Genomic DNA, 26,685 nt, shown 5'->3' with positions numbered 1-26,685 from the left:
GTGCTATGCATATGTGTGACTCTGCAGACAATTCATTCTGTGACATGTATTTTGTATTATCTGTACAACTTCTTGTCATGTGGAAAGGTTTCAGAAGCAGAGCAATCAGTCCACCCAGCCTATCATAAGCATGAGATAGTGTGAGTCATGGTAATTATGTCTAGCAAAATCACCTATTTCTAGGCTGATTTCTATTTAAAACCTACCGTTTATGCCAAAATCAGCTCTGGTGTCTCATGGGTGTAAACCACTGCAGGCAAATGAAAGGTCAGTATTCTGACAGGATGGACCTGCCTGATAGATTGATCCCCCTTGTCTCCCATAAGACAACCATAACTCATATCATCTCAGTAGAAAACTGGCATTTATCGGCCTCCATAAATATGCATTGCCAAGTCGGAGTGTAGCCTAGTCTACATGTGTGGGTGTGTTGCAAAAGGATTACAGCCAATTCATTACAATAGTAATGTGCTATGGTCATAAAGTTTTAATTGATCGAGGCTTCAATGATATAAGCTGTTGATAAGTTCAGCTAAATTTCATGACAGGACTAAAACATAGGTCGACAGTGCTGACAATAATTAATCCTCTAATTATCCTCTTGTAATCCACTTGGGCAGACGTCCTCCAAACTGCAGACCAGACGACTGTTGTTATTTATGTTGTAAAGATCAGAAAGATTACATATTAAATTATGTGCCTATTAAAATTAGCATATTTTTTCCTGAGACAATAAGACAATAAAATCAGTTCACAAAGATTAGGATTGCTTCATAAAAACTCCAATATGATTTCGCTTACACAGCCTCTTCTTGTCAGGTGAATGCCCATTTCCAAAATGTCTCTTTCTGAACGCTGTTAGGCTTGGAAAAGGAGCCCTTGCTGTTTCGCTGGTTGAAATGTGAAATGCCTTTCTGATAAATTATTCATTGTGGGGTTTTCGTTTGACACAGTGTCTTGTAATTTTCTGCAGACTGTGACATCATATGATGGTGATGCAGAGCATGAACTTCTGCTCTTTGGCTTCATGAGAGTCTGTGATACCACTGGGTCATCTTGATTCTTGTGATATTACATTTAGAGATATTTGCTGGAGGTGTAGGCAGAATATTTTTTGTTGAGCTTGGTGGAGAGGGCTGCTTTGAGTGCACAAAGGGAGCAGGAGGAGAAAGTAGTGTGTTACCATGGTAATCACAGAGCCAGTCAGTATGTTGCAAGAGTTGGAATTACATGACAGGATTGTGTTTTTCCTTGGAAGGAATTCAGTTCTGGTGCATAAACAAAGCTGCACAATAAAGAGGCTCAGCAGTAATGTGTAATTATTACCCTCAAAGTGCACCATACAATACCCATCACTATTAGATTAATGGGACTTTTAAGAGCCCACTGAATGTGTCACTGTAAATTTTGTGGAACGGATTTACTGAGTCATCATTTGGGTTTAACAGGCCAAAAGTGACAGAGACATTTTGGTTCCTTTTTGTCATGTCTTTGTGTGGGTACTGTGTTTATTATGCATGTATCAGCCACTGAACATGCTGGCTTACTATATCCAATATCCTCTGTCAAATGTCTATTGAGTCACACAGAGTTATCTGCCAGCTTTTCACTCACTATCACAGACGATTGATAAGATACTTTATCAATGACTGTGTTCCAGATCCACCTGTTATGTAGTTTGTTGCTTCTAATGTAGGTTGCAAAGGTGAGGGTTCACTTTTTTTAATTTCATGCTGTGAAATAATGTAACTCATGCTCTCTGAGATCCTCTTTTTGCTCTTATCCCTCTATGTAAATTCATCCAAACACAGTTGGGGGGGGGGGGGGGGCTGTCACATTCATATTGTATGCTCTGACAAAAGTATGTATGCTACTATAGGGGAGGTATGAATCACCCTTTACACAATGGTGGAATAAACTCTAATAATGCAATTCAATTCAGCTCAGTTTTATTTCTATGGTGCCGAAACACAATAAATATCATCTCAAGGCGCTTCAAAGATACAATCCAATTCAAGCCAATAACATTCCAGTTCATTAAATTCCAAATTAGTCCAGTTCATACAAAGCCAATTTAAAAAAATGCCAAGGAAACCAACAGAATGCACTGAAACTTCAATCCAATCTCCCATCCTGAGAATGCACGAGGCGACTGAGGAAAAAAGTTATTTTTATGTTTATGCGTTTAGCAGTTGCTTTTATCCAAAGCAACTCATAGGTATGCAGATAGGGTAAGGTGGTCTTGGCTAAGGAGCCTACTGGAGTTAGTACCTTTAATGCAGGGGAGTTGAACCCAGGTCTCCCTCACAAAAGATGGCAGTCATACCACTACACTATCAAGTCCCCTTCTTGACAGAAAAGAAAAGAAGGGTGGCCACCTGCACTGACGGGCTGGGTGTTGAGAGGACAGGAATAAGGGAACAACAAGCACCAGGCCAGGAATACCTGCTGATAAAGAGAAATACAAGTTAATGACAACAGTAATGTCATATGTACATGGACAGTAAAGAGAGCAGAGTGCGGAGACATCCCTAACTATAAGCTTTATCAAAAGGAAGCTTTTAAGTCTAATCTCATAGGTAGAGAGAGTGTCTATTTTCCGGGTGTGTATCAGCAGCTGGTTCCACAAGAGAGGGGCCTGATAACTGAAGGCTCTACCTCCCATTCTACTTTTAGAAACTCTGGGAACAACAAGTAAACCTGCAGTCTGAGAGCAAAGTGCTCTGTTGGGAAAATATCTAACAATGAGATCTTTAAGATATGATGGAGCTCGGTCATTAAGAGCTTTAAATGTGAGGAGTTGAATTTTTTATTCTATTCTGAATTTAACAAGGAGCCAATTAAGAGAAGCTAAAAGTGGAGAAACATGATCTCTCCAGTTAGATTCTCATCATAACTTGAGCAGCAGCATTTTGGATCAGCTGGAGGTTTTTCAGAGAATTTTTGAGACACAAAATCAATAGTCCAATCTTGACATTTGACACATTTGAGACAGGATGTTGCTAATAACTATATAATCATACTGAACCTCAATGTAAGGACTTTAATGGAAAGATTCTCAAAAAAACAATATTCTGACCAAAAAATAATTATGGGATGATATGGATTAATTTCTGGCTAAATACTAGTTTTTGTCTGATCTTATCTGAACTTACTGTTACTATTTTTCAGTAAGTCCAAATTTGTGTCTTAAACATCCATTTTCTTTTTACAGTGCAATGTCAGGGCTGAGGTACTGCTCAGAACTGGTGCTGATAACAGATGAGTCCTACTTTTTACTCTGTACCCCATTTGCAGCATAATGACCTCGAGAAAGAGAGTGACTGAGGGTGGGGAGGAGGCATGAAAAGAATTGTAAAAGAAGTATAAATCTAGAACAGTTAGGTGTAAATTTATGACCATGGTTGAAGAGCATTTTGTCATCCCCGCTCTGCTGCTGAACTGGTTCTTGTGTTGGAGCAGTTAAATTTAGCTGTCCCCTGTGTGCCAGTGACTGTTGGATGGGGTATGGGGAAGAAACCATCACAAGGTCAAAATGTCTCTTTCCCCTCGTTTTTCCTCGCCTGGTTTGGTTCCGAAGTTCCCAACTGATCCTATAGTGGGAATGTCCATATTTCTGTACTTTCTGCTTGTTCTAATATCCTGGCTCTCTATCACAAAGCGAGTAAATTTTTGCTCTTCTTTGAATTAAGCTGGCAGTTGTCACTGGTGTTTCATAGCTCTCGCGCTTCCTTTTTAAGATGGAATTGTCATGCCCTGGCAAAGTAGTCAGAGCTGAGTGTGGCCTTGAAAGCTCACACCATTATTTATTCATGTGTCTGCATGCAGATGTTGAGCTGAGATGAAAAATTGGGCTCAAGGCAGCTTAAATGGCTGCACTTCTAATACGGAAACCCAAGCCGTTTTTTCTCTCAGTGATCGACATCTAGATTTTTACAGTAAAAAGTCAGTTTGATCTTATCATGAGTAAGCATCTTGTTTTACTGCCAGAGACAATCTGCTTCTGACTGTTAGTAGTCACCTCAGCAGCTGAAAGTATCAAGGAAGCATCTGGCTTAGCTTGAGCAGCCAGGTTCAGTAGAAACGTTGCATCTCTTTCTCCTTTCTTCCGCTTTGTTTGACTTTGTTCTTCCTGGATTCCGCTGAGGCAGCCACAGGGAGGAAAAAGGAAAAGAGAGAGCTGCAGCTTCTCTCATCTCTGCCAAGCTCTATGACTGTCTTCCTCTGGCTTATTGTTATGCTTCCACCACTTCCCTTGCTACAGCAACAGCTCCCTGGTGCAGGCAGATACAGCTGGGGTGGATTTGCCTGTGATGTGCTTATCGTAAGGTTTGCCATCACCCGAGGGTGAGAGGCTGACTTATTGTTGCTCTTCCAAGAAAAAAAAGAAAATAAACACATCCAACCTTGATCATTTGTCACATCAGGAGGTGGATATTACATAGCTTCCTTTTAGTTTGAGCTGCCAGATCACTTCTGGTTTTATTCCACTTATTCTTTACTTTTTCTAGGTATGACAAGACTGCAGTTAGTCCCAATGCAGATGTGTATACCCCCAGAAATCACCTGACACTGTTTCGGATCAGGTTGACAACTCACTAACTCACTGCCCCCTTCAGTCTGTCATCCTGGCACATTTCCAGGTGCTAAGAGACAGATTGAGTCTTCTTTTGGTTCACCTTTTGTGTTTCATGTTAAATATGGGGTGGAGAAATATTAAAAGCTTACCAAGTTGCGCTCCCTAAGGAGTGTGGAACAGAGCTATTTTGCCATCTTGTGGTCAAAATGAGGCAAACTATCCAACAGCAAGTAGACCTAACAATGTAGTTATTCACCTAATGAATGCACCCTGATGTACCTGATGAAGTTGATCAAATCCTTTATCAATTTCTCTTACAAGATGTGAATATATTAAGAGATTCTTACAAGTTGAGATTTTTGTTGTTTGTGGAGATGTGAACTGCAATTCAAAAGTTAATAAAATGATGAATATAGAATAACAGTTTTACATTGATCTATGGTAAATTGACGCTTTTCTCGTCTAGTTGACAACTCAAAGCACTTTCACACTACATGCCACATTCACCCATTCACTCACACACTCTCAGCATGTCTTAGTCCATATAGGCTACACAGTGCTTTCTTCTAAGAATTCATACACATTCATACATCAATGGATGCATCTATCAAACAGTCATTTTAACATTACATTAATTCTGTGTACTTAGTATATCATGTCGAGTTTCTTTAGCAAATTCCATTTTTAGTTTTTATACAACATCAAATTACAACCATAATTACTTGCATTATTACCATTACCATTTATTTATTAAAACCAAGATTAGAGCAGGAGGTCCAGGGTTGATGCATTCAATGCACATGTGATGAATGTGCATTCAGATGCGATATATTTTGTATTTAAACTGGGCATCTCATCTGTCTTAATGTAAAACTTTGGTAGCTCTTTGGTGTGAAAAAAAAGAATGCTCTAGTTGTTCAGTAATGTTCCTGTCAACACTTCCACATTTGTTGTCTGCTTTGAAGTTTACAGCATATTTTTCTATAAACTTTTTCATCATCTTTGTAATTTATTGGAATATTTTGTAGCTAGTATTAATCGTAAATATTTATTTTTATAATGAAATAATACTTTTCAAATTAAATTTAAGAGATTTAGATACAGTGAGTCCAGAATGAATTGATTCTGTAGGCACACAGCAGATAGAGGGAAATCTTCTATCCAGTTCAATTAAAGGAAGATTATGTGTATCATTACACCTCTGTTATGCATAATGTGTTTTCCTTTCTTTTTCAGGTGAAACTTCCTTTCCCTGTTGATCAAATCACAAATCTTCCACGGAATGACTTCCAAATGTTGGTAAAAATGCACAAATTGACCTCGGAGCAGCTTGAGTTCATCCATGATGTGAGACGGCGAAGTAAAAACCGCATCGCGGCACAGCGCTGCCGCAAGAGGAAGCTAGACTGCATTCTGAACCTTGAGTGTGAGATCAGAAAACTGGTGAGTTCAATGCTTTGTCCAGCTCAGTCCCATAAGTTGCCATTGGCTCTGACAGCTGTGTTCTTTGAGTGCAACAGGTATGTGGAGCGCTGCTTCTTTTTTCTCTGAGGATTCTATGAGTACTCTGACCGAGATGGTTTTAAAAAAAATGTGTTGTTGTTGTTGTTCACAAGAATCAGATGCTAAGCTCTATGACTTGAATAGAAGGTTATACATGAGAGGTGCACACTGGAAATAAACCTACTGAGACTGACTGACAAAATAGACTGTTTTGACTCACAGGTCCCAGCTGTGTGCAGTGAGAATAGCGCAGCATGACATTAAAGTAACACTATAGAATTTGGCTAATTTGGAGCTCTTCGGCTCCACCTACAGATGTCAACAATGTGCTCTGAATTATTTCTGGGCAAACAATCACAAAGTTAAGTTTCAACAACTGCAACAACAACTGCAGCAAACAGAGATTGGCAACAGATTTATAACATATTAACAGTCCTGGATCAAGAGTATTTTTTAAGTAAAGGAATCATAAGAAATACAAATAAAAAGCCTGTAACAGACTGTCACACTGACTTTCTGGATACGTTAGGCCAATACAAGTTTGGAGATTATTCTTTTGATGTCGACATGAATTTTCATGTGTGCCCGTGCGGACTTGGCTTCAGGGAGGGGAGTGCAGCTTTTTACACACACAAATGAGGGGGACCTTCAGAGAAAAAAAGAGTATGGAAGCATTGGTTTACTTTGTGTGTTCCATCTTTTGGAAGGTGGGTTGATTCAGGCACATGCACCGTTGAAACACCTGCAAAAGTTCACAGAAGTTCACAAGTTCACAAGTTCACAATTACTAAGTTTTGGGATGCACACGGACAAATGCATAGGGGAGCTCTGGACCTTTCAAACTGATGCAGATGACAAGCAGTTACGTCGTACAGGCCTGGCACACAAATGGATGTGGAATCCATGAATTGTTGAAGAGAATTTTTCCCCAAACTTTTCTGTGCTGTCTTTTTGATTGCGTCTCTGAAATTAATCATGGTCTGTTTGTGTGTGTGTGTGTGTGTGTGTGCTTGTGTCTAGGTGTGTGAGAAAGAGAAGTTGCTGACGGAGAGGAACCAGCTGAAGGCTTGTATGGGTGAGCTGTGGGAAAACTTCTCCTGTCTGTCACAGGAGGTGTGCAGGGATGTCCAGCTGAGCCCTGAGCAGGTCCAGTCCCTACATCACTACTGCCCTGTGCTGCGTCCTACCAACTCCACTGCCAGCAATAACGCTGCCCATGAGCCCAAGCCTGCCCTCAGCAACCCCCCCACCATCGTCGCCACCACCAGCATTGACCTCACCGGCCACTCTGGCTCAGCCACACCAGAACCAAACTTTCACGGTTCACCTGGGCCCTCAGAGAACGAACCTGACTTGGCTGTCCGAAATAGGACGGACAAAGATACAAATGGCCAAGACGCCGGGTTGTACACAGAATTAGGGCTGTCCTTGGAAAAATCCAACCAGACGGTAACGGTGGATTTTTGCCAGGAAATGACAGACAAATGTACAACTGATGAGCAGCCAAGGAAGGACTGTACCTAGTAGTGGCAGTTCTTTGTTTTGTTGTTTTAGATGTTTTTGTATTATTTAATTTTACTCTTCTGACAAACCCTCTCTCTGGGTTGTGAGATGTTCAGCGTCTGCCAGTGTTCACTGAAAAACAAGCTTTGTTTGTATTTATGTCTTTTTGTGCTGTTTTTTTTATGTTTGAACAGTTGACACTAAAGTTGTCTTAACAGCAGCAATACTGTTCTACAGGCATTTTCCTATTGTCATGACAGAGTGGGAATCCTCTCACCAAACCCTTACAATGGTGCTATACTCATCCTGGCAGCAACTTCTACAGTGGAGACTCTGTTATTCGTGTGTCACACATCAGAACTCAAAGTTGAACCTCACCGGACCTAAACAGCAGCTCTCTTTGTCTCTATGTGCACCCACAGTATTTCTGTTCCTGTCTTTCGCTTTTCTTCTTCTCTTTTTTCCCCACTCTGTTTCCATGGCTGTTTTCACACATGTATTGTATTCATGAAATTTTCTTGCCAATTGCCAGGGATGGTAAGTGAAAACACAGATGTCTGCCGCATTCACCATAAACTTTTGCGTGGATTATTCTACCAACTACCTAATAATAATTCAGTATTTCGGAGGAATTTCTGCTGACTAATATGTTGCTCTCCGCTTGCTCTTTGATATTGTGGATACATCCAAGTATATGTTGTATTGACATAAACACAAAAACATTTGACTATACAGTTGGGTATGGAGTGTCACATGACATCTTTAAAATGCTGTAAATAAAACACAGCAATTTCCTTGGCATAGTTTTTGCACCATGTTTTTCCACTGTGTGTTCAACCCAGACACCAGTGGGAATTTGTTGATGTGACAATGCAGAAAATATCCCACTGTGGAATGCATGCGTGAATGGCAACTCCAGAGAAAGTTCTAACAGACTTCAACACACTTTCTCAGATGGTCCTGTGTGAAAACAGCCAATCAGTTTCTTCTACCTCTCTCTGTCCCTCTCTTCCTTCTCCGTTTATTCTATGATTATATCTCAGTGGCCCTTTTTGTCACAGCAATTCAAACTCAGGAAAAAAAAATCCTCTGAATGTTCAACCTTATTCATGAAAATGAGAAAATACCTTCTGTAGATGAGGAAGTTACAATGCAGTGAGACTGTAAAATGTTCATATGCAAAAAAGTCTTCAAGCGTCTTGCATTTGTATTTCTGTACAGGAGAACTTTGTAAAGGCTGTAACCGAAAACATTCCTTCTATGCCTTCCACAGCACTGAATTGAAAGGAGAAAAATAAGGCTTTTGCTAGCAGTTAGATGGCTATTTTTATTTCTCACTCATCAGCAATACCATTGTATTTGGATGTTGTAACAGTGATTTTCAAGTGCTTGTATGGCAGATGTGTATATAGTATGGCGCATGATGACTGTAACAGTGATTTTTGTACAGGTAGAGGCTTAGATGTTTCTTTTTCACTGGGGTTATATTAAGCACCTTTTTGCTAAGGGAAAATCTTTGCTTTGCTGTTTCCTGTCCTGCCTAATGAGTACTTCCCATCAAGGTGAGTGTTCTTATTCTCAGGAAATCAGCTTGATACACAAATAGACATGCAAACAGTACATATACATCCACACACATACAATTTGCCTCTTGCATGTATCAAAGTTACACATTTACACGTTTTTAAATCTTCGGCTCAGGCCAGCTCCTCTACACCCCTGACTCCTCCTTAAATGTGAACAACTTCTTCCTCATGTTTTTTTCTGTCATTTATGAGGAAATTTTATTTCTTATCAGTATCTAAAGATGCTATTTGTGTACACTCTTGCAAACACACTTTGGGTTTCTTCAGTGTTGCTATTGGATGTTTTTAGACAGTCAGAAGCAACTTTCATTTGTCGAATTGATGCTGTATAGAAGAAACAAAAAGCAAAAGTAAGTAAGTAAGAAAAGAAGGAAAGAAAAATATTTTTATTTAAATCAGGCACCTTGTTTCCAGTCCCAAGCGCTCAGAGCTATTTAGCACTTCAATTAGTTTTAGTTTTTGTTTTTATTTCAGACCCACTTAAGAGTCTGAGATTTGAGCACTTAAATTGGCACTGCAAGAGGAAACATTTTGTTGATGTAATAATATGAATATAGAGCAAAAAATATGTCTGAAAAATCAGAACCCTAAATATAAAAGGAAGCTAATGTTTTAGTGTTTACAACTTCTATTTTTATTTCTTTCGGAACTAAAAAAGCTGATATTGATTTGAAGTGAAAGCAGTGTATATGTTGTCCAAATGACAAGAGTAACAATCATATAAGGTAATAACTTGTTTGCCCTAATTGTGTTTGAACATCCAACTTTGTGATGTGCATGCATGCTGCCTATAGATACAAGCCTAGTTAGTTGGTCTAGCTTCTGTTTTGCCTCGTAAGTTTTTTCTGGAGTAGTCTGCTTTCAAAATACTATTTTTTAACATTTCTATGTATAAAGAAGCTTAATTATGTCAAGTTCAGTAGAAGCAGGCTTAAAATATAACAGGGTGCCAAATTTTGGCACAAGGGTTGAATTTAGTTGGAGCACGAAGCTTTGTTTGTTATTCTTTAAAGCCCCAATTCCAGTGGCTCTCACTGTTCGTAACGGACCCGAGGCTACTGTCAGTTCTGTTACACCGAGCATTTCTTTCAGTTTTCTGAATAAGAGACATGTTCCTGAATTTTGCTGCCTAGCTATAAAACAATCACGTATCTATTACAATACTTACTTTTAAAGTTTAAACCATTATACCCTGAGCAATGAAATTCACCATCTACTTTCCTGACTAAGTAAAAAGAAACTAATGTACAGCTTTCCCAAAGCTTAACCAACCAAAATACATTATTCCAACTATTCTGTTGGTTTCTAACTTATCTACCATATCCACTAATTCCATCTTCTAAAGTAATCTCCTTAACTGAATTTTAGTTCATCTCTGCTCTTTGAAACATATCACCCTGTCTTCCTTTCACTATAGCCACGTTCAAATTCGCTGCGAATTGCTTGACTTGCTTCTTCTTCTATGAAGCTGGTGATTTTCACCTGCAAATGTCTCACACGTGCCAGAAATGGCGTTTACCAATTAACCAATGCACGCCAAGTAAGGTTGTGATTTTTCAAGAGTCTGAGATAGGTCTCCTGATCAAGACCAGGGGCCCAGGAGGATGGTACAAATTTCTAAAAAAAAAAAACATCCCAACATTATCATTTAATTATCAAGGCATGGGAGCTCCATGGTAGTTGCCCTCTTTGTCTTGTTTGTAATCCAGCTTTGATTATATCAATTTGTCTTTATGGTTGAAATATGATGGTTTAGGAACTGATCTGGAAACAAGAAAAACCCTTTGGGAAATTCTTGGAAACCAAAAACAGGTTTGTTTGGCATGGTATTGCCAGTCATTACATGTGATACGTGATTCCTTACACTGATTACGTGATTCAGGCACAGTGGCTAAATTTGTAGCAAAAAGACAATCTCTTTCTTCCCTCTTTATTTGTCACACACAGTGTTTTGCCCTCATAAGAGTTAATACTTGAACAGTATTTCTGGTAATGAAGTGGCTTAAGAGATCTGGGATTGGGACTTTAAAGCATGAATGAGATGCTTTGAAAGTTTTTCCTCTGTCTTTTACAGATGTAGATTTTAGAGGTAGTTTTAATAGAGATCTCATGCGCAAGATTGTTTCTGTTATGCAGCAGGACAGAGAAACTCTTAAGTGTTTATTATTCTCTCTTTAAATTGTTTAGACTGGTCCCTCTCTTGTAGAATGCACGCACACCCACACATTCACATGTATTCATTCAAAACACACACACACTTCACATGTGCTGGCACAACCCAAGTTTGGAGCAGTAGTGGTTGTTTATCAACCGTTTTTTCAGCCCTTGTCTGATTTGTGCTACTTTCCTCCTTGTACACATATTCACTGAAAGAGCAGTATTTACCCATGTCGACATTCTACCAGCTTCAAGGCAGAAACTAAAATGGAGCAATCTACATCAGATGCTTCTTCTCTGCACAGAATATGCAACTCATTTTCTTATTATTTTCATCGGGCTGTTCCTAAATTGAGGAAGTCTCTTGTTGCTTTGAAGTGAACAGTTTCTTAAACTTGATCTCCCTCTGTTTGAGAGAATCACTGAATTACCTTTGTGATGTAGCCAAACCCAATGGATGTCCTTGAGGTGTCCTAATAATTTAAGAGTAAACACATGAATTCTGTATTATTGACTTTATGTTGCTAATTCAACTTACTTAACCCATACATTAGCACAGAACGAAGAAAGAGAGGTAACATAGTACAGCACTCTCCAATCCAGTCTCAAATTTTGGTCAGGACTTCAAGGCCTTATGAGTCTTCTTGCATGTTTATTTGGCTCAAAACAAAAAAAGCAAGCATCCCAGATTCACTGGTGAGATTAACTGAACATCTCAGTTAGATCTTAAAACTGCCCCACATTTTCTTCTGATGTTTAATGGGATTAGTTCACATAAAAGTATTTTACCATACCCAAACAGAAAGTTTTGATTTTGTTTTAAGGTGTGTCTGTTGAGGTTTCTGCCCACACTCAAAAATAATTGAAGGAACTTCGTTGGAGTTGTTAACCAAAAAACGAAACAGAAACGAAGGGAAAAAAATAAATATATTCTGCATTACCACAACATCATGTCTTGTCTGAAACCGTGTTGTTTTATTCTTACTACAACGTACATTGTTGTTTCTTTGATAAATAATTCTAACAAAGACCATAATGGAAAAATTACATTTACCTGAATTATTGTTGAGTTGTGGCAGAAATCTAATAACACTGTACAAACCAAAGCGGTCTGCATGGCAAAAATATCAGTACAAGTAAATGAGACAATAGATTTTATTGTTCACTGGATGAACCATCCATTATAAGTGTCAATTTAAACACCCTGCCTGTATCACTCTGAGTCAGACTGTACTTTCATTGTTCAAAATGATAACAAAAAGTTCCTTAAAAAAGAATTGTTTAATTAAGTTGGGTGGTTATTGATTTGTATTGGCTTCAAGGGCACTAAAGAACAATGTTTGTGTCCACCCAATGAATGCTAAGCTCAATGTTCATCCACTTTTAACTCATTTTAATCTCCACCAACTGTAGGCTGGTAGCATACAATGAGTTAAACAGTTCTTTTTTTCTTCTTCAGCTGCTGCTAGAAAACAAAAATGAGCTTGGTTTTAGTAAAACCAAAGCAATGAGCTAAAAGGAGCTTAAAAGAAAACTATGCAGAACAGGCAGAAGCAGATGTGGTGGTAACTCCTTAGTTAGCTACTCGTTTTACATTGTCTGATTGATTATTCATACAATTCTTTTCTTTTCTTTTTTGAGATTCTAAGAATTGAAAACACAAAATGTATTTAAGAATTTGATATTTTGATATGAAGAATTCTCCAGGTTACTTTGTGCAGGTCAAACACTTTTTTGTGCCCATTACAATTGTTTAATTTATGTGAACTATTTCTATGTTGCTGTAACTCTGTAATAGAATGTTCTTACCTTTTTGCTGTGTATTTGTCTTTTATTTTTATTTTAACACTTTTTGTCGCTGCTTCTCTGAAACAAACACTGGCTTTTGCAACTCCAAAGGTTGTTCTGAAAGAATATGAACAAGATGAACAAAAACATGCCTTTTTATAGATTGCTCAACGTCATTTGAAAAAAAATATGCTAACCTGGTTTTCTGCACAGGCTGAGATCATTGAGTAAAGTATAAAATGAAATATGTTTACAAATAGGTGTTTTGTTTGATATATTTTTGCCATGTAAAAATTGCTCATTTCAATTGGACAGGTTCTGGTGTAAGAGACAAAGAATGAGCTCTCTCATCTTGTCTTTCATCCAACTTTTGGGATGGGTCAGCATTACATGGATACAAGTGCATCTCCGATATTTGCCTTAGAACTTGCAGAGGCCATAGTTCACATTCAAGTGAAATGAGTGTATGCAGGGGCCTAAGCCCCCATCCCCAAGTAACCAGTGCGGACTTTCTCACACTTATCTACCTGTGAAATCCTTCATACCTCTCATAACTGGTCAATGACTGTATCAGCAAACTGCATCAGGTGTTTTTTCTACATGCTTTTTACACAGATTATATGGATTATTGTATTAGTAGTTTTGGTGCATCATTTTTATTGTAATAGCTCTTAAGCTTGTAGTTCAAGTTGTTTTTATTTTTTTCTCTATTTTTTAGATGATTGTTTTGTGCTGATATTGTCTGTTTGAAATAGCTGTTATTTGCTTATTCTCCACTAAGATTTCTTACCTAGTTTTTAAATGCTACATGACCCTAATTATTAAATGACATAATAACCATTGTAAATACGGTATTGTGCAAACCCCATTTTCATTCATTTCAATTGCTAGTGTTAAATTACTTTTTTTTGTCTAGACACAATTTCTCTTTATGAAATAAAGAAACATGCATATCATGCTTTGTGCATTGTGAATGTTTTTCATAAACATGCCAAAATCTTTTTAATTTTGCATTTAATCTTTGTATTTGCATTGATATTTTAATATTTGATGAATGATCAAACAGAACACAAACAAACAAAAGATACACAAACAGAACCAAAACCACAGACCAGAAGTTTTTGGCACACTGGGAAAGCAATAGATTTGTATGCCTGAGATTTTCTTTTAGTTCAGTTTTAGTTGACATTTTCCTTTTAGTTGACATCGCACATGCTCTGAAATCATTAGAACCAGATCACTATACATGATTTGACACTTTCACTGGTTGGTTCCTGGAAGTTATAGGAACATATGATGAAGCATCTGCGGTTAGGAAGTTGTGATACATGCTTATGTACTACACCTGTTCTGTAGAGGATGTCATTACAGATGAGCGCACCAGAGAACTCAGGTTTATGTTAAGATTTTGATTAGTCTATAAGGCTGGTCAACAAAACTTTCCAACATTTTCAACACTGCTTACCCTGTGAGCCTGGACTTCCAGTCACACATGACCTTGCAGGGCTGCAGTTGCATATTGTGCCATTTTGAATAGCTCTTATTTCTAAGGATAACTCTAACCCAAACCCAATACTCCAACCACAGGTAGGATACAATCTAAGTAATTTGCATTCATTAATACTGTTCTGACGCAGGAAAGACACACAACCAAAGGCAACAACTTGGCCATGGATACATGATATGGGAAAGAAAAAAAAGACACTAAATACCACTAACATAATTCTAAAAAAGTTTTAGAGGCAACAAAGTCCACATAATGAACAGTAGTTCAGTAGTTAAGTGCTGCGTTTTTGGGGCTTCTCAGCCACGTGTCATTGTCTGTGGCATTTTGGACTAATTTTGGATTACTTTTGTTTTTTCAGAGTTTTGTTTCTAGTCTGTTTTCTTGTTTGTGTTGAGTCACTGGTTCACTGCTTTTGTCTTGTCTTAGTTCAGTTTAGTTTGAAGTTCCACCTTCTCAGCAGCAGCCATCCTCAGTTTCCCTGTTCTGGTCATTAGCTGAACTGCCACACCTGCCTATTATCCTCAGCTGCTGTCTTTCACTAATCAGCTCACCCTCAATATTTAAGCACCCTGTTTTCTCTCAATCATTGCCAAAAATGCTCACTGTTACCACTTCATGTTTTCCTGTTTTATTCCAGTGCTAGCTCTGGTTCATTCTCATGTCCATATCCATGTCTATAGTCACAGTCATTGTCAGTGTCATGTGTCGATTTCCTGTCTTATTTTGATAGTCTTGTCTCTGTGTTCACTCCCTGTTCCCCGTGTGATTACCTGCCCCTGCCCTTATGTGTTTCACCTGTGTCTCGTTATCCCTTCCCTCCTGTGTATATAACCAGTGCTCCCCTGTGTGTCAGTGCCAGATTGTCTTGTCTCATAGAGCAGCTTTCCAGCATTTCATATTAGAGTATTTCCCTGTGTCTGACCGTTTTGCTCCCAGTTTTTGAGGCTCCTGATTTCGTACTTCTGCCTTTCTGATTGCCTTCCTGGAATTTGACCCTTGGACTGATTAAAGACCCGTAGAACAGAACCCGTCTGTCTGCCTGCATTTGTGTCCGCCAGTCTAGTTCTTGATAGTCAGGTGTTCTGGCTTGGACGCGCCTTTTGTTAAAGATCTAAATAAATTAAGTTCAGTTTTCTTACACCTCCTGCCTGACTGTCTACATCTGGGTCCTCTCATCTCCACCAGCCGTGACACTATGGGTCTTGGTGTTATATAAGACTGAGACTAACATCCACTGTGTCAAAAAATGACAGCACTTTACTAAAACATTTTTGTCACTTCCTGGTTGGGCTAAGCATTATCACTGTTTAGGGTTAGAAAACAACCATGGTTAGGTTTTGTACATTTTATCCCCCACCTTCTGGACGTCACTTTGCTGGTTGCCTTGTTTCTTGCAAACACAACAACTTATAAGGAAAGCTTGTCACTTCCTGGTTAGCTAACATTAAATCACTTCGCAATGAGCAACCATGTCAGTGGATGTACAGAAATATTCTTTATTACGTCCATTGGTGCAGGCCATATTTTGAGTGGCTATTGATAGCCAAAAGAATCTGGTCCATTGTTCCACGACCTGGGCAAAAACCACACTACTCCTGAATCCAAGGTTCAACAATCGGTCGAAGCCTCCTGTCCAACACCCTGGAGTAAACTTTCCCCAGGAAGCTGAGTAGTGTGGTCCCCCTGTAGTTGGAATGCGCTCTCCGGTCCCCTCAGTCTGCCATTCCCAGATGTTGTCCCAGACCTCCATGTAACGTTAAAGAGGCGTATCAGGCAAGACAGCCCCACCATGTCCAGAGCTTTTAGCATCTCAGGTCAAATCTCGCTTTACCACCAGGACCTACCCTGGGGACTTCTGCCAAGGTGATAGACCAGTCTTTCCCCACAAGTCCTCAGACTCTGCCTCCTCAATTGAGGACATGTAACCTGGATTGAGGAGATCCTCAAAGTGCTCCTTCCACCACCCGGCAATATCTTCAGTTCAGCGGTTCTCTACCCAGATCAAGCACAACCTGGGATGGAATCTGCTTTCCCTTTCTCAGCCGTCAAATGGTTTGCCAGAACACCCTCGAAGCCAACCTTGTGTATGTGTGGGTTCCAACCAGGTACTCCAGCTTCCAAACACTGCCCAAAAATATGCATGTAAGGTTAACTGGGGACCGGGGAGTGAGAGCATGGATGGTTATTTGTCTCATTTGTCTCTATGTAGCTCTGTGACGGACTGGTGATCTGTCCAGGGTGTACCCATCTGCAGGGATAGGCTCCAGCCCCCCTGCGACCTTGAGTTGGCTTAAGTGGGTATAGAAAATGGATGGATGGATGGATGGATGTGCATGTGGGGCTCATGAATGTTAAACAAATGAACAGCAAAAACAAGAGTATTAACCTTTGACACCACACATCAAGGGATAGAAAGTGCTTGCTTAGACTCCTGATGGCCAGATCTCTCCCACCCGGTCTAACACCAAGTGCAGGACAGACGTCAGCCTCGATATAACCTTCATCTCTATTTATTTCTTAGTTTGTTTATTTATTTTTGTCAGACCATGGCTGTCATTTTTCTAAAATATTTCATTTCAAGTGTCAAGAATGCCAAGAATGCAAGTGGAGTAAAACATCTTTGTTTGATGACATGAGCAACAAGGTGAGCGCAGGCAGGGGGAAGCTTGAATGTGGCTGTAGGTAGTGAATGTCTGCCAAATTCCAGGGGGCTATTTAAACTAGCAGCAGTTCAATAAAAGTTCTACTAAAACCCATAAGGTTCGCCTATTATTTGACAAAGAAAACTTACAAAAGAGGACTTCTCTTTACTATTCCTTCCATTGCTGTCTCTGAAACAAGTGAAACACTGCCTCTGTGGTGAGACACTTCATTGCACTGCTACTAAATCAATATCAGATCAATGAGGAGACCAGACCAAGTTGGCATCCCTTGATGAAAAAAATAAAAGAATGATTAACCAATCAAATTAGGTTACCGTCATGCCATTTCAAAAATGTGATTAGTCGAGCCAATGTCAAGCAAAGTTTCTTGGCATCACACCAATCAAATTACAGCAGTTTGTCAAAGTCATTGAATTACAGTGTTTTCAATATTAGCAGACTAAGGGCAACCATAGTGGGTGTTGACTTGGAGTTCTTGGAGAAAAACAAAAAAATTTTACAAAACAACTGCTACAGCATCAACCTAAAATTAAATCGAACGGCAGGCCAATACCAAAACTGGAGCTGTGTGTGGAAAGGAAGGGAGGGGTTCAGACTTTCAGCGTAGAAAATCAAATGGTAAATGGACTGTACTTGTATAGCGCTTTCCGAGTCTAGCTGACCACTCAAAGCGCCAACACAGTGCTTTCTTCTATGCATTCGCACACATTTACACACCACTGGATGCACGTGAGGTTTAGTGTCTTGCTTAAGGATGCTTCAACATGTAGCTCGGGGAAGCTGGGGATCGAACCACTGACCTTCTGATTACTTTGGTAAAGAGTGGCTAGCTGATAGAACTAAATTTCAGCAACTATAAGTTGTTTTAGCTTGTGTTCATCATACCAGCACATCGGCAGAGTGGTCATTTTCTTGTCTCAAGATAATTTAAAAAACATGTATGAACAGGACAGACTTGTCAACTTAGCCAAAATATCCATTTATTGTTGTTGTGAAGGACCTTAACAACAGAGCATCTATGAAACACCAAAGAATGTCATTCCTATTCAAACAAAGTGAGGGGAATGTACAACCTTGCCCGACTCTAAGTTTGCTGTTAACTGAACTACCCATGTAACTGCATGTAATTTTGGATGTGGATATATTGCTTATGCTTGGGGAGAGGTGTAGGGGGGGTGGTTACTAAAGCTGTTACATTACATTACATTAAAGCGGTTACATTAGAAATTCGGCGCCAGAGATAGCACCCATGTGAGCTAAGTTAACTGTAACTATAACTTTTGCCACTCACTACAGATCTGAAATGCGTACATTTCCATGCGTACAACAAAGGACAATGTTGCCCCTCTAAAAAGGAAGCTAATCAATCAGAAGAGGTTGGCTCCTTGGTATAATTCACAGCTGCGTGCTTTAAAGCAGACTGCAACAATGGCGGTCCTCTAATTTAGAAGAGTCTCAATTGGTCGAGAAAGACCTTATAACATATAAGTCTAGTAACATATAAGAAAGCCCTTCATACAGCAAGAACTGCTTATTATTCATAATTGATAGAAGACAATTAGTGGGGCGGATTAGCTAAATATTTTTACACCAATCGTTAACTTTGTGATAAAAGCCTGAAATTTGGTAGATGTGTATATATTTCAAACAAATCTGGATATTGGGCCACCTCAAAAACGCCCCCTAGTGGCCGTGGTAGCCATTTGTTATGCGAATAAATGAATGATGAATAACAACTGCCCTTTTAATAATACCAACTGGTGATGTATTGTATATTGTTGGAAAGCCTGATTAGTCACCGTTACAATGAGGTACAGCTTGTAAGGATCATGCATTCATGGAATGAGCAATGGGGCTAAACGTGTGGGTAGCCAAAAATGTGCATAACCTGTGGGGTGAATTAGCTTAATAAATCACAAGAATCGTTTATTTTGTGATAGAAGCACAAAATTTGGTGGATGTGTTGGTAGATATGTTTCAAACAAATCTGTGTATTAGGCCATCGCAAATTCACCCCCTTGTGTCCATTGCATTCATTTTCTTCGTTAAAATTACTAAAAATATTTAAATGATTTCTTACAATATTAAAAAATTGTAAACTGAATACACAAATGTAAATTAAAAAATGTAAATAAAAATATTAAATTAATAAAAATCCATTCTTTCAGTTACTTTTCCTGCCCCACCACAATCCGGCTAGCCATTTAGCTAGCTAGCAAATGAGCTCGCTAGCATTTGCTTCCTGGGACAAGCAGTGCAGTGGACTGTCCATCAAGTTATGCCTAAATATTCTATTTCACCTGTTATAATTATGAATGAAATGTGCTATGAACATCATAAAGGCTAAAGTGGAAAGAGGATTAGGAGGTATGTTGTTGGGAAGGCTGCCATGCCAACATTCTGCATGTTGACAATAACAAGACAGAACTATTCAATTTCCTGTCCAAGGCTCTTATTCAGGCACTCTTGTCACTGATGGACAGGGGGTGCTCAGCACTCAGCCTCTGCCTGATCTCCACACCCTGGCCCCATGCAGCCACGAAAAGGATGACAGTCGTATGCTACTGCATGTGTCACATGCTGCAAAGCATGGTCACCACTGCATACTGATCCACATTGTTGACACTGATGTTGTGGTTTGCCATAAGTTAGTTACCAGCCGGATGTCAATTGTGGTTAGCATTTGGAACTGGAAAGAGCTTTCGCTACCTGGCAGCCCACCAAATGGCTTCTGGGGTAAGACACTGCTACCACCAACTGAGTGAGGGTGGGTGAAGACAGAAGGAATGTTTGAGCCCCACTGGACAACCCTGCAACAGGCATCAAAATCTTGTCATGATATATTGTGGTTGCAAGAGCGGTTGGAAAAACTCTGCAGGTGCAAGAAGGCTGCTCTTCAGTGCACAGTCCTCTGCTCTCTGGTAAATTATCTATTCTTTTTTCTTTTTAATAAGCAACAGAAGAATACAAGCCAAAGAGGAGACCGTAGCCTGTGAGTCTTCCAATTCCGATAAAGAATGTATGGTCTTTTTTACTATACTGTAATAAAGCTTTTGTCACTTTAACATGTCTCTAAATTATATTTGTGGTGCTGAAAACATGAAACAGCCGCTGTAGGGTAGGCAAAGCATTCCACGCCAGTAACCACAAAATGGCCACCACAGCCATCAGAAAAAATATTTGCGATGGCCCAATATCCAGATTCATCAAACATGTATTCAGCAATGAGTGTACCACATTTGATGCTTTTACGATTGTTTAGCTAATCCGCCCCACTAAATAAGAATAATCCCAGGTTTCTTTTCAGCACTGTAGCCAGACTGTGAGGGACCGAGTTTTGGCTCATGAGAGATTGAGATTGAGACCTGAGGGAGTATTGGCTCTGATGTTGTCTGGTGGGGATGAGGCCTCGGTCTGCCAATGGTTCTCATCTGGTTCAGGTCTGGTTCAGCTGCAATAGGCTTGGGGAAAGGAGATGTGTGAGCCTGCATTTCCATTTGCAAAAGCTGAAACAGATGTTGCAAAGCTTTAAAACGTTGATCTTGACGTGTAAATTCATGTTTCAATTTTAGCTCCCATGCCTCCTGCTGTCCTATGAAGGCCTGCAAGATTGGTTCTCTAACATATTTCCCCTCAGTGTCTGCTGCCATTTCAGAAGCTCCATTCCAGGCCTCCATTTCCTCCTCACAAGTGGTTTGATCATCAGCCATCTTCGTCTCTGGTTTGTTTTTTCTCTTCCCATGGTGCAGTGCCAAAAAATGCCACCATATGCCCCCACTGCCATCATATGTGGCCAAGCATGGAGCATGAGGACACAGGTGGTTTCAAAAAGAACTGATTTTATTTACCCCCAAAATATGTTAAATAAAACATCAGGGCCCTTAAAAGAGGTCAAATGAACAAAACCAAACTAAAATCATAATGGTAACTTCAAACTAACTGTTCAAATGATAAGTAACTTAACACAAAGAACCAAACTGACCTGACAAACAGGAAACAAAGGATAACTTAAATACTGGTTGATCAGACCAGTCTTCAACATAAGAGGGATAACACATTATAACAAATAAACTAAGAAACAGAACCTAACAGTTAGTTTAATAATTACTCAAACAAAAGAATTAACAAAATGACTAAATAAACAAACTACTCATAAATCCAAAGGAATATATCTTAACATCAAAAGAAATTAAACTACATGGTCTCCCTCCTGAGGCAGCTGCCATGGTACTGTCTCGTTGCACTTCCTGTGCATGTGGCTTTGCCTGCACCTTTGTGCTCACTCCTGCCCCCAGCTCTCACATGGCTCCCTCCAGCACCAGTAAAAGAAAAAGAAAACAGGTTAAACAAATAAGCCAAATTTAACATAGTTTAATTAATATCTCAATGTGCACGCTTACAAATAGAAATAAAGCATTTCAACTAAGTTTAAACAAATATGTATACAAAATGGTGTGAAGAAATAAACTAAACATAACTGAAAGTATTAGTGCATTACCGACTTTACCTGTATGGCTGTAGGTGCAGCCTACAGGAATTTGAGTTCTGTTGAGCCATGTATTTCTTTGACTCTCAGTTGTGATGATTTCATGAGCTTTTTCACCAATAAAATTGTTTCTATTCGATGAATGGAATTCTTCCCATTATTATCACTGATGTATCATCAAGTCCAGCAGCTTTAGAAGTATCTTGAGAACCTGATTTGTATTTAGATTCGCACAGAAATAATCTGTTTGAACAGCTTCCATCAGGATTCAGAGCACATCATAGCACAGAAACAGCACTGGTGAAAGTTACCAATGATCTCCTCTTAGCCTCTGATAGCGGACTTGTTTCTGTGCTTATCCTGTTAGATCTCAGTGCTACATTTGATACGATCAATCACAGCATTCTATTATAAAAACTTCAACATTTTATTGGGTTTAAAGGAACTGCATTAGGCTGGTTTAAGTCATATTTATCTGATAGATTGCAGTTTGTTCTTGTAAATGAAGAATCTTCCTCACACATTGGAGTAAGTCATGGAGTTCCTCAGGGTTCTGTGCTTGGACCAATTCTTTTTGCTTTATACATTCCTCCATTAGATAACATTATTAGACAGCATGGCATAAATTTCCATTTATATGCTGATGACACTCAGCTGTACATATTTATGAAACCAGATGAAATCAATAGGTTGGTCAGACTACAAGCATGTCTTAAAGCCAAAGACCTAGATGACTCAGATTTTCTGCTTCTAAATTCAGACAAAACTGAAGTTGTTGTCTTTTTGGACTGAAGCGCCTCAGGGAGAAACTAATAGTTACTCTAGATGGTATTTCCTTGGCTTCTAATACTACAGTGAGTTATTTTTGACCAGGATTTATCATTTGACATACATATAAAACAGATTTCTAGGACTGCCTTCTTTCACTTTCATAATATTGCCAAAATTAGGAACATCCTGTCTCAGAGTGATGCAGAAAAACTGGGTCATGCATTCATAACATCAAGGTAGGACTACTGTAATTCTTTATTACTGGGCTGTCCTAAAAAAATTCTGAAAAGCCTCCAGCTGATCCAAAATGCTGCAACCAGAGTTCTAACAGGTGAGATCATATTTCCCCAGTTTTAGCTTCTCTTCATTGGTGCCTTGTCAAATTCAGAATAGAATTTAAGATTCTTCTCCTCACAAATGTCTTGATGACCAAGCTCCATCACATCTTAAAGATCTCATTGTAAGGTATTTTCCTAACAGAGCACTTCGCTCCCAAACTGCAGGTTTACTTGTTGTTCCCAGAGTTTCTAAAAGTAGAATGTCCAGGAAGCCGACATCCTCTTTAACTTTAAGACTAGGCTCAAAACTTTCCATTTTGATAAAGCTTATTGTTAGAGATGACTCAGGTGACTTTGAAGAATCTCATAGTTAAGATGCTATAGGCCTAGACTGCTGGGGGCCTCCTATGTCACACCTTTTCTGACTTTGCTCCCCCCCCTTTTATTTCCTCTTATGACATTACGTACCTTTGGCATTATTGTTGTCATTAACTTGTGTTTCCCTGTTCCAACAGGTATCCTTTGAATGGTGTTAGAGTGCCCCCCCCCCCCCCCCCCCCTGGCCACTCTTCCTGAGTCTGGTTCTGCCAGAGATTTCTTCCTGTTAAAAGGGAGCCCTTTCTCTCCACAGTCGCCTCATGCATGCTCAGGAAGGGAGATTGGACCGAAGAGAAGTTTCAGTGCAATCTGTTGGTTTTCTTCGCTAGGTAATTGTTTTTTGGATTGGCTTTCTACTAACTTTGAATTTAATTAATTGGATTCGATTATGATTACAATCAGGAATGGACTGGGACCAAAAATTGGCCCTGGACATTAGGGTGCTACGTTTTCTGCTTGCCATCTTTCTGTTGACAGACACTAAAGTTAGTCTTCTTTGTTGGCTTTTAAGCCTATGGAATAACAATTTTACTATAATTTTTATGTTTATGCATTTAGCAGACACTTTTATCCAAAGCGACTTACAGGTAGGCAGATAGGGTAAGGGGGTCTTGCCTAAGGACCCCTACTGGAGGTAGTACCTTTCATGCAGGGGATTTGAACGCAAGTCTCCCACATGGAAGGTGGCAATCATACCACTACACTATCCAGTCCACTATAAGCGCCACCTAGCGCTACCTGTTGGTAGTTGATAGACTGAAAATTTTGGTTATTGAACAGGGCCGACGGACGTAGACCGGACGGCCGTTCTGGACTTTTCCAGAACGCACAGATTACCAGTCCGCCCCGGATTACAATGAATTGGACTCTAATTGGACTGTATCACTGAAGTGCCTTGAGATGACATTTGTTGTGGTTTGATGCTATATTAATAAACTGAACTGAAATTGAATTTGTACACTCCCTCCTTTCAAGAATTCCATGGTGATCTACTCTTGTTTTTGTTATTCCTCTCTTGCTCTCTTCACTCAAATTATCAGAACTATGGATTTGTATAAGAGCTTTTGCTATCATTTCCTCTTTTTCTTTATCAGAAACTGTTGTTTCCTTCCCCATCTTTAGACCCACTATCACTTTGTTTCTTACTCCATTGAAGTAACATGCTACACGACACTGGAAAATGATCACTGCCTACTGACATTTCTTCTAATACATCCCACTCATATATCCCTGTCAGATTCCTAAATACTAAAGTTAAATCTAATCATGAGGTAGCCTCTGTTTGCACATCTGTCCTAGTCCCTCTTCCATCATTAAGACACACCATGCCTTAATCCTCTAGCAGTTCTTCTATTACCTCCCCATTTACATCTGTTCCAATCCCCCCTCTATAATGCGCTGTAAACATTAAAATCCCCACATATCGCCACCCTATTTCCATCTCGACCTCCAAGTTGTGTTAAATTACACAAATATAGCTTCTTGCATTTATTGTAAAAGTTTATAATAAAAAATCTCCCTCATTTGTCCATGTCTCTACAGTAACATGCTCTTGCTCAACTCCTATACTCTCTTCTCTATATGAAATATCCTCTCTAATAAATGTTGCACACCCTCCGCCTACACCTTCCCCCCATCACACCTAACAGAAGAATATCCTATTATTCTTCAATCCAAAGGCAGTTTCAACCATGTCTCCTGCATCAATCATATATATATATATACACACTTTTTAAATTCCTGTCCATTAGCCAACAAACTTCTAGCATTCCATTTTAACAGTGGGGCCATAATTAGTAGTCTACTATCCAACTCATGGATGTTCTAGACTTGCTTGTACCTTAAGATCATTCCTCACCTCCTCCCACATCAACCCACCAACATCTAGATGATGAGCTGCTGTTTTTACAATAATTTGAATTCTCTCAGTTTTAGATTTAATCTCCTATAAAAGTGACCAACTTCTTTAACTCAACAATGACTTTTTCCTCACTTCCCTGTCCTGATTTTGTTGTGACTCTCCTTCCTTCACGGTTTCTCTTATCATTTTCATCTCTCTGCCTTACCATCTTCATTGCTTCAGCTTAAGTAGTTTTAGCCTCAACTCTCACCTGTTGCATTTCCATTTCTCTTTTCATCACTCCACAACCTCATAAGCCACAATATGTTTTCCATCACAGTTGCAGCATTTTGTTTGCTAGCACTTGCATTGCCCATACTCATGATCCTCACCACACCAAGCACACCTTCATCTGCCTTTGCATATCTTCGCTGTATGATCAAACTTCTGGCAATTGAAACACTTCATTGGCTTTGGTACATACTCTCCAACACCATAGCTCAAGAATACTAAGGTCACCTTCTTAGGGATCACCTCCTCCTCAAAATCAAGCACTACTGTCTCACTGTCTTTCCTTTCTTCTTCTCGAGTAAGATGCAACCTCCAAATACCTTTCAACATTCCTCCTCTTAGATTTGTTTCCATCTTTGGATAGACAAGTTTCTATTTTCATTACCTTTGCCATGTGAATATCCCCAATTTATTCGTCAGTTTCACTTCCCGCTTTCCTCACCAAATCTCTATATAATTTTACACTCTGAACCTCTCCCATTACCCTTACTTTCTTAGAGTTGGTCCCGACAAACTCACCTCTTTTATTCTGCAATGTTCCACTACCTGACCTGTTTACCTCCCCACTATCGTTACTTTAACTATGTCAGACTCTCTCCATCCTGGTTCATTCACAACATAGTTGTGTCATCCCACCACAGCTTTCTGCATTCTTTTAAACTCTCCTGTCCAACCTCCAGCTGATAAACTTGACTTTCTGTCAAGCTCAACAGTCAGCTGTTTTTTATTGTCTCGTTGAAAAGGTTTTTAGATATGAAATTCCAAACTTCTGCCTCATTTATACTGACCATGATTTAATTTATAAAAGCAGCAAAAGGGGAACACATCCAAGGGGGTGAACACTTCTTTTATAGACATTGTAATGGCATTTCTTGTCCATTCCGTTAAACAACGATACAAGATACAAACTCTCCTGTGTAGTTGCAATTTTTGTTGGTCTGTTCATTACTCTTTTTAATGTGTCCAAGATCAGATTTCAGTTTGAATGGTTCACCATACTGAACCAACCCGCAGGTGGAAAAAACAACATGACGTCTTGACACGCATGAGCAAAAAACAAAGATGACCCTAGATACAGGAATTATCCCCCCAAATGCCTATTAAGCCCAGCCCTTGCCGGTCTTCCACTGTCTAACTTCTGTGCTCTTGTCCATCATGTTCAAAATAGAAAGACGCAGACATGTGGTGACCTGTGCAGAATTGTGATGGACATTGATCAAGAGTGACCTAGAAGTCATAATAATTCCAATTTGACCATACAGACTGAGGTTGCATTGCAAAAAAATCCAATCTGTATCTGATTTATGACCACATACTGAAGTGGCCCAAATCTGTATTGAGAAAATCTGATTCTG

General features: G+C 39.4%; 1 protein-coding gene across 2 annotated transcripts in view; it reads left to right on the top strand.

Moving 5' to 3' along the window:
* The window catches only part of bach2b (BTB and CNC homology 1, basic leucine zipper transcription factor 2b), a 103,903-nt gene extending 90,762 nt beyond the window's left edge, over nucleotides 1–13,141 (top strand). For both annotated transcript variants that reach the window (XM_072362754.1, XM_072362753.1), the window contains exons 4-5: nucleotides 5,816–6,022; nucleotides 7,103–13,141. In XM_072362754.1, the coding sequence (XP_072218855.1) occupies nucleotides 5,816–6,022; nucleotides 7,103–7,606 (711 nt within the window). In that variant the 3' untranslated portion in view covers nucleotides 7,607–13,141. The remainder of the gene's footprint in view (nucleotides 1–5,815; nucleotides 6,023–7,102) is intronic.
* The last annotated feature ends 13,544 nt before the right edge of the window (nucleotides 13,142–26,685 follow it).

The sequence above is a fragment of the Leuresthes tenuis genome, unplaced genomic scaffold, assembly GCF_036924035.1.
Source record: "Leuresthes tenuis unplaced genomic scaffold, fLeuTen1.0.hap1 SCAF_13, whole genome shotgun sequence".
In the NCBI taxonomy this organism is placed as follows: Eukaryota; Metazoa; Chordata; class Actinopteri; order Atheriniformes; family Atherinopsidae; genus Leuresthes; species Leuresthes tenuis.
Note: the sequence above shows the minus strand (reverse complement) of the source record. Positions and strands in the feature narration are given on the sequence as shown.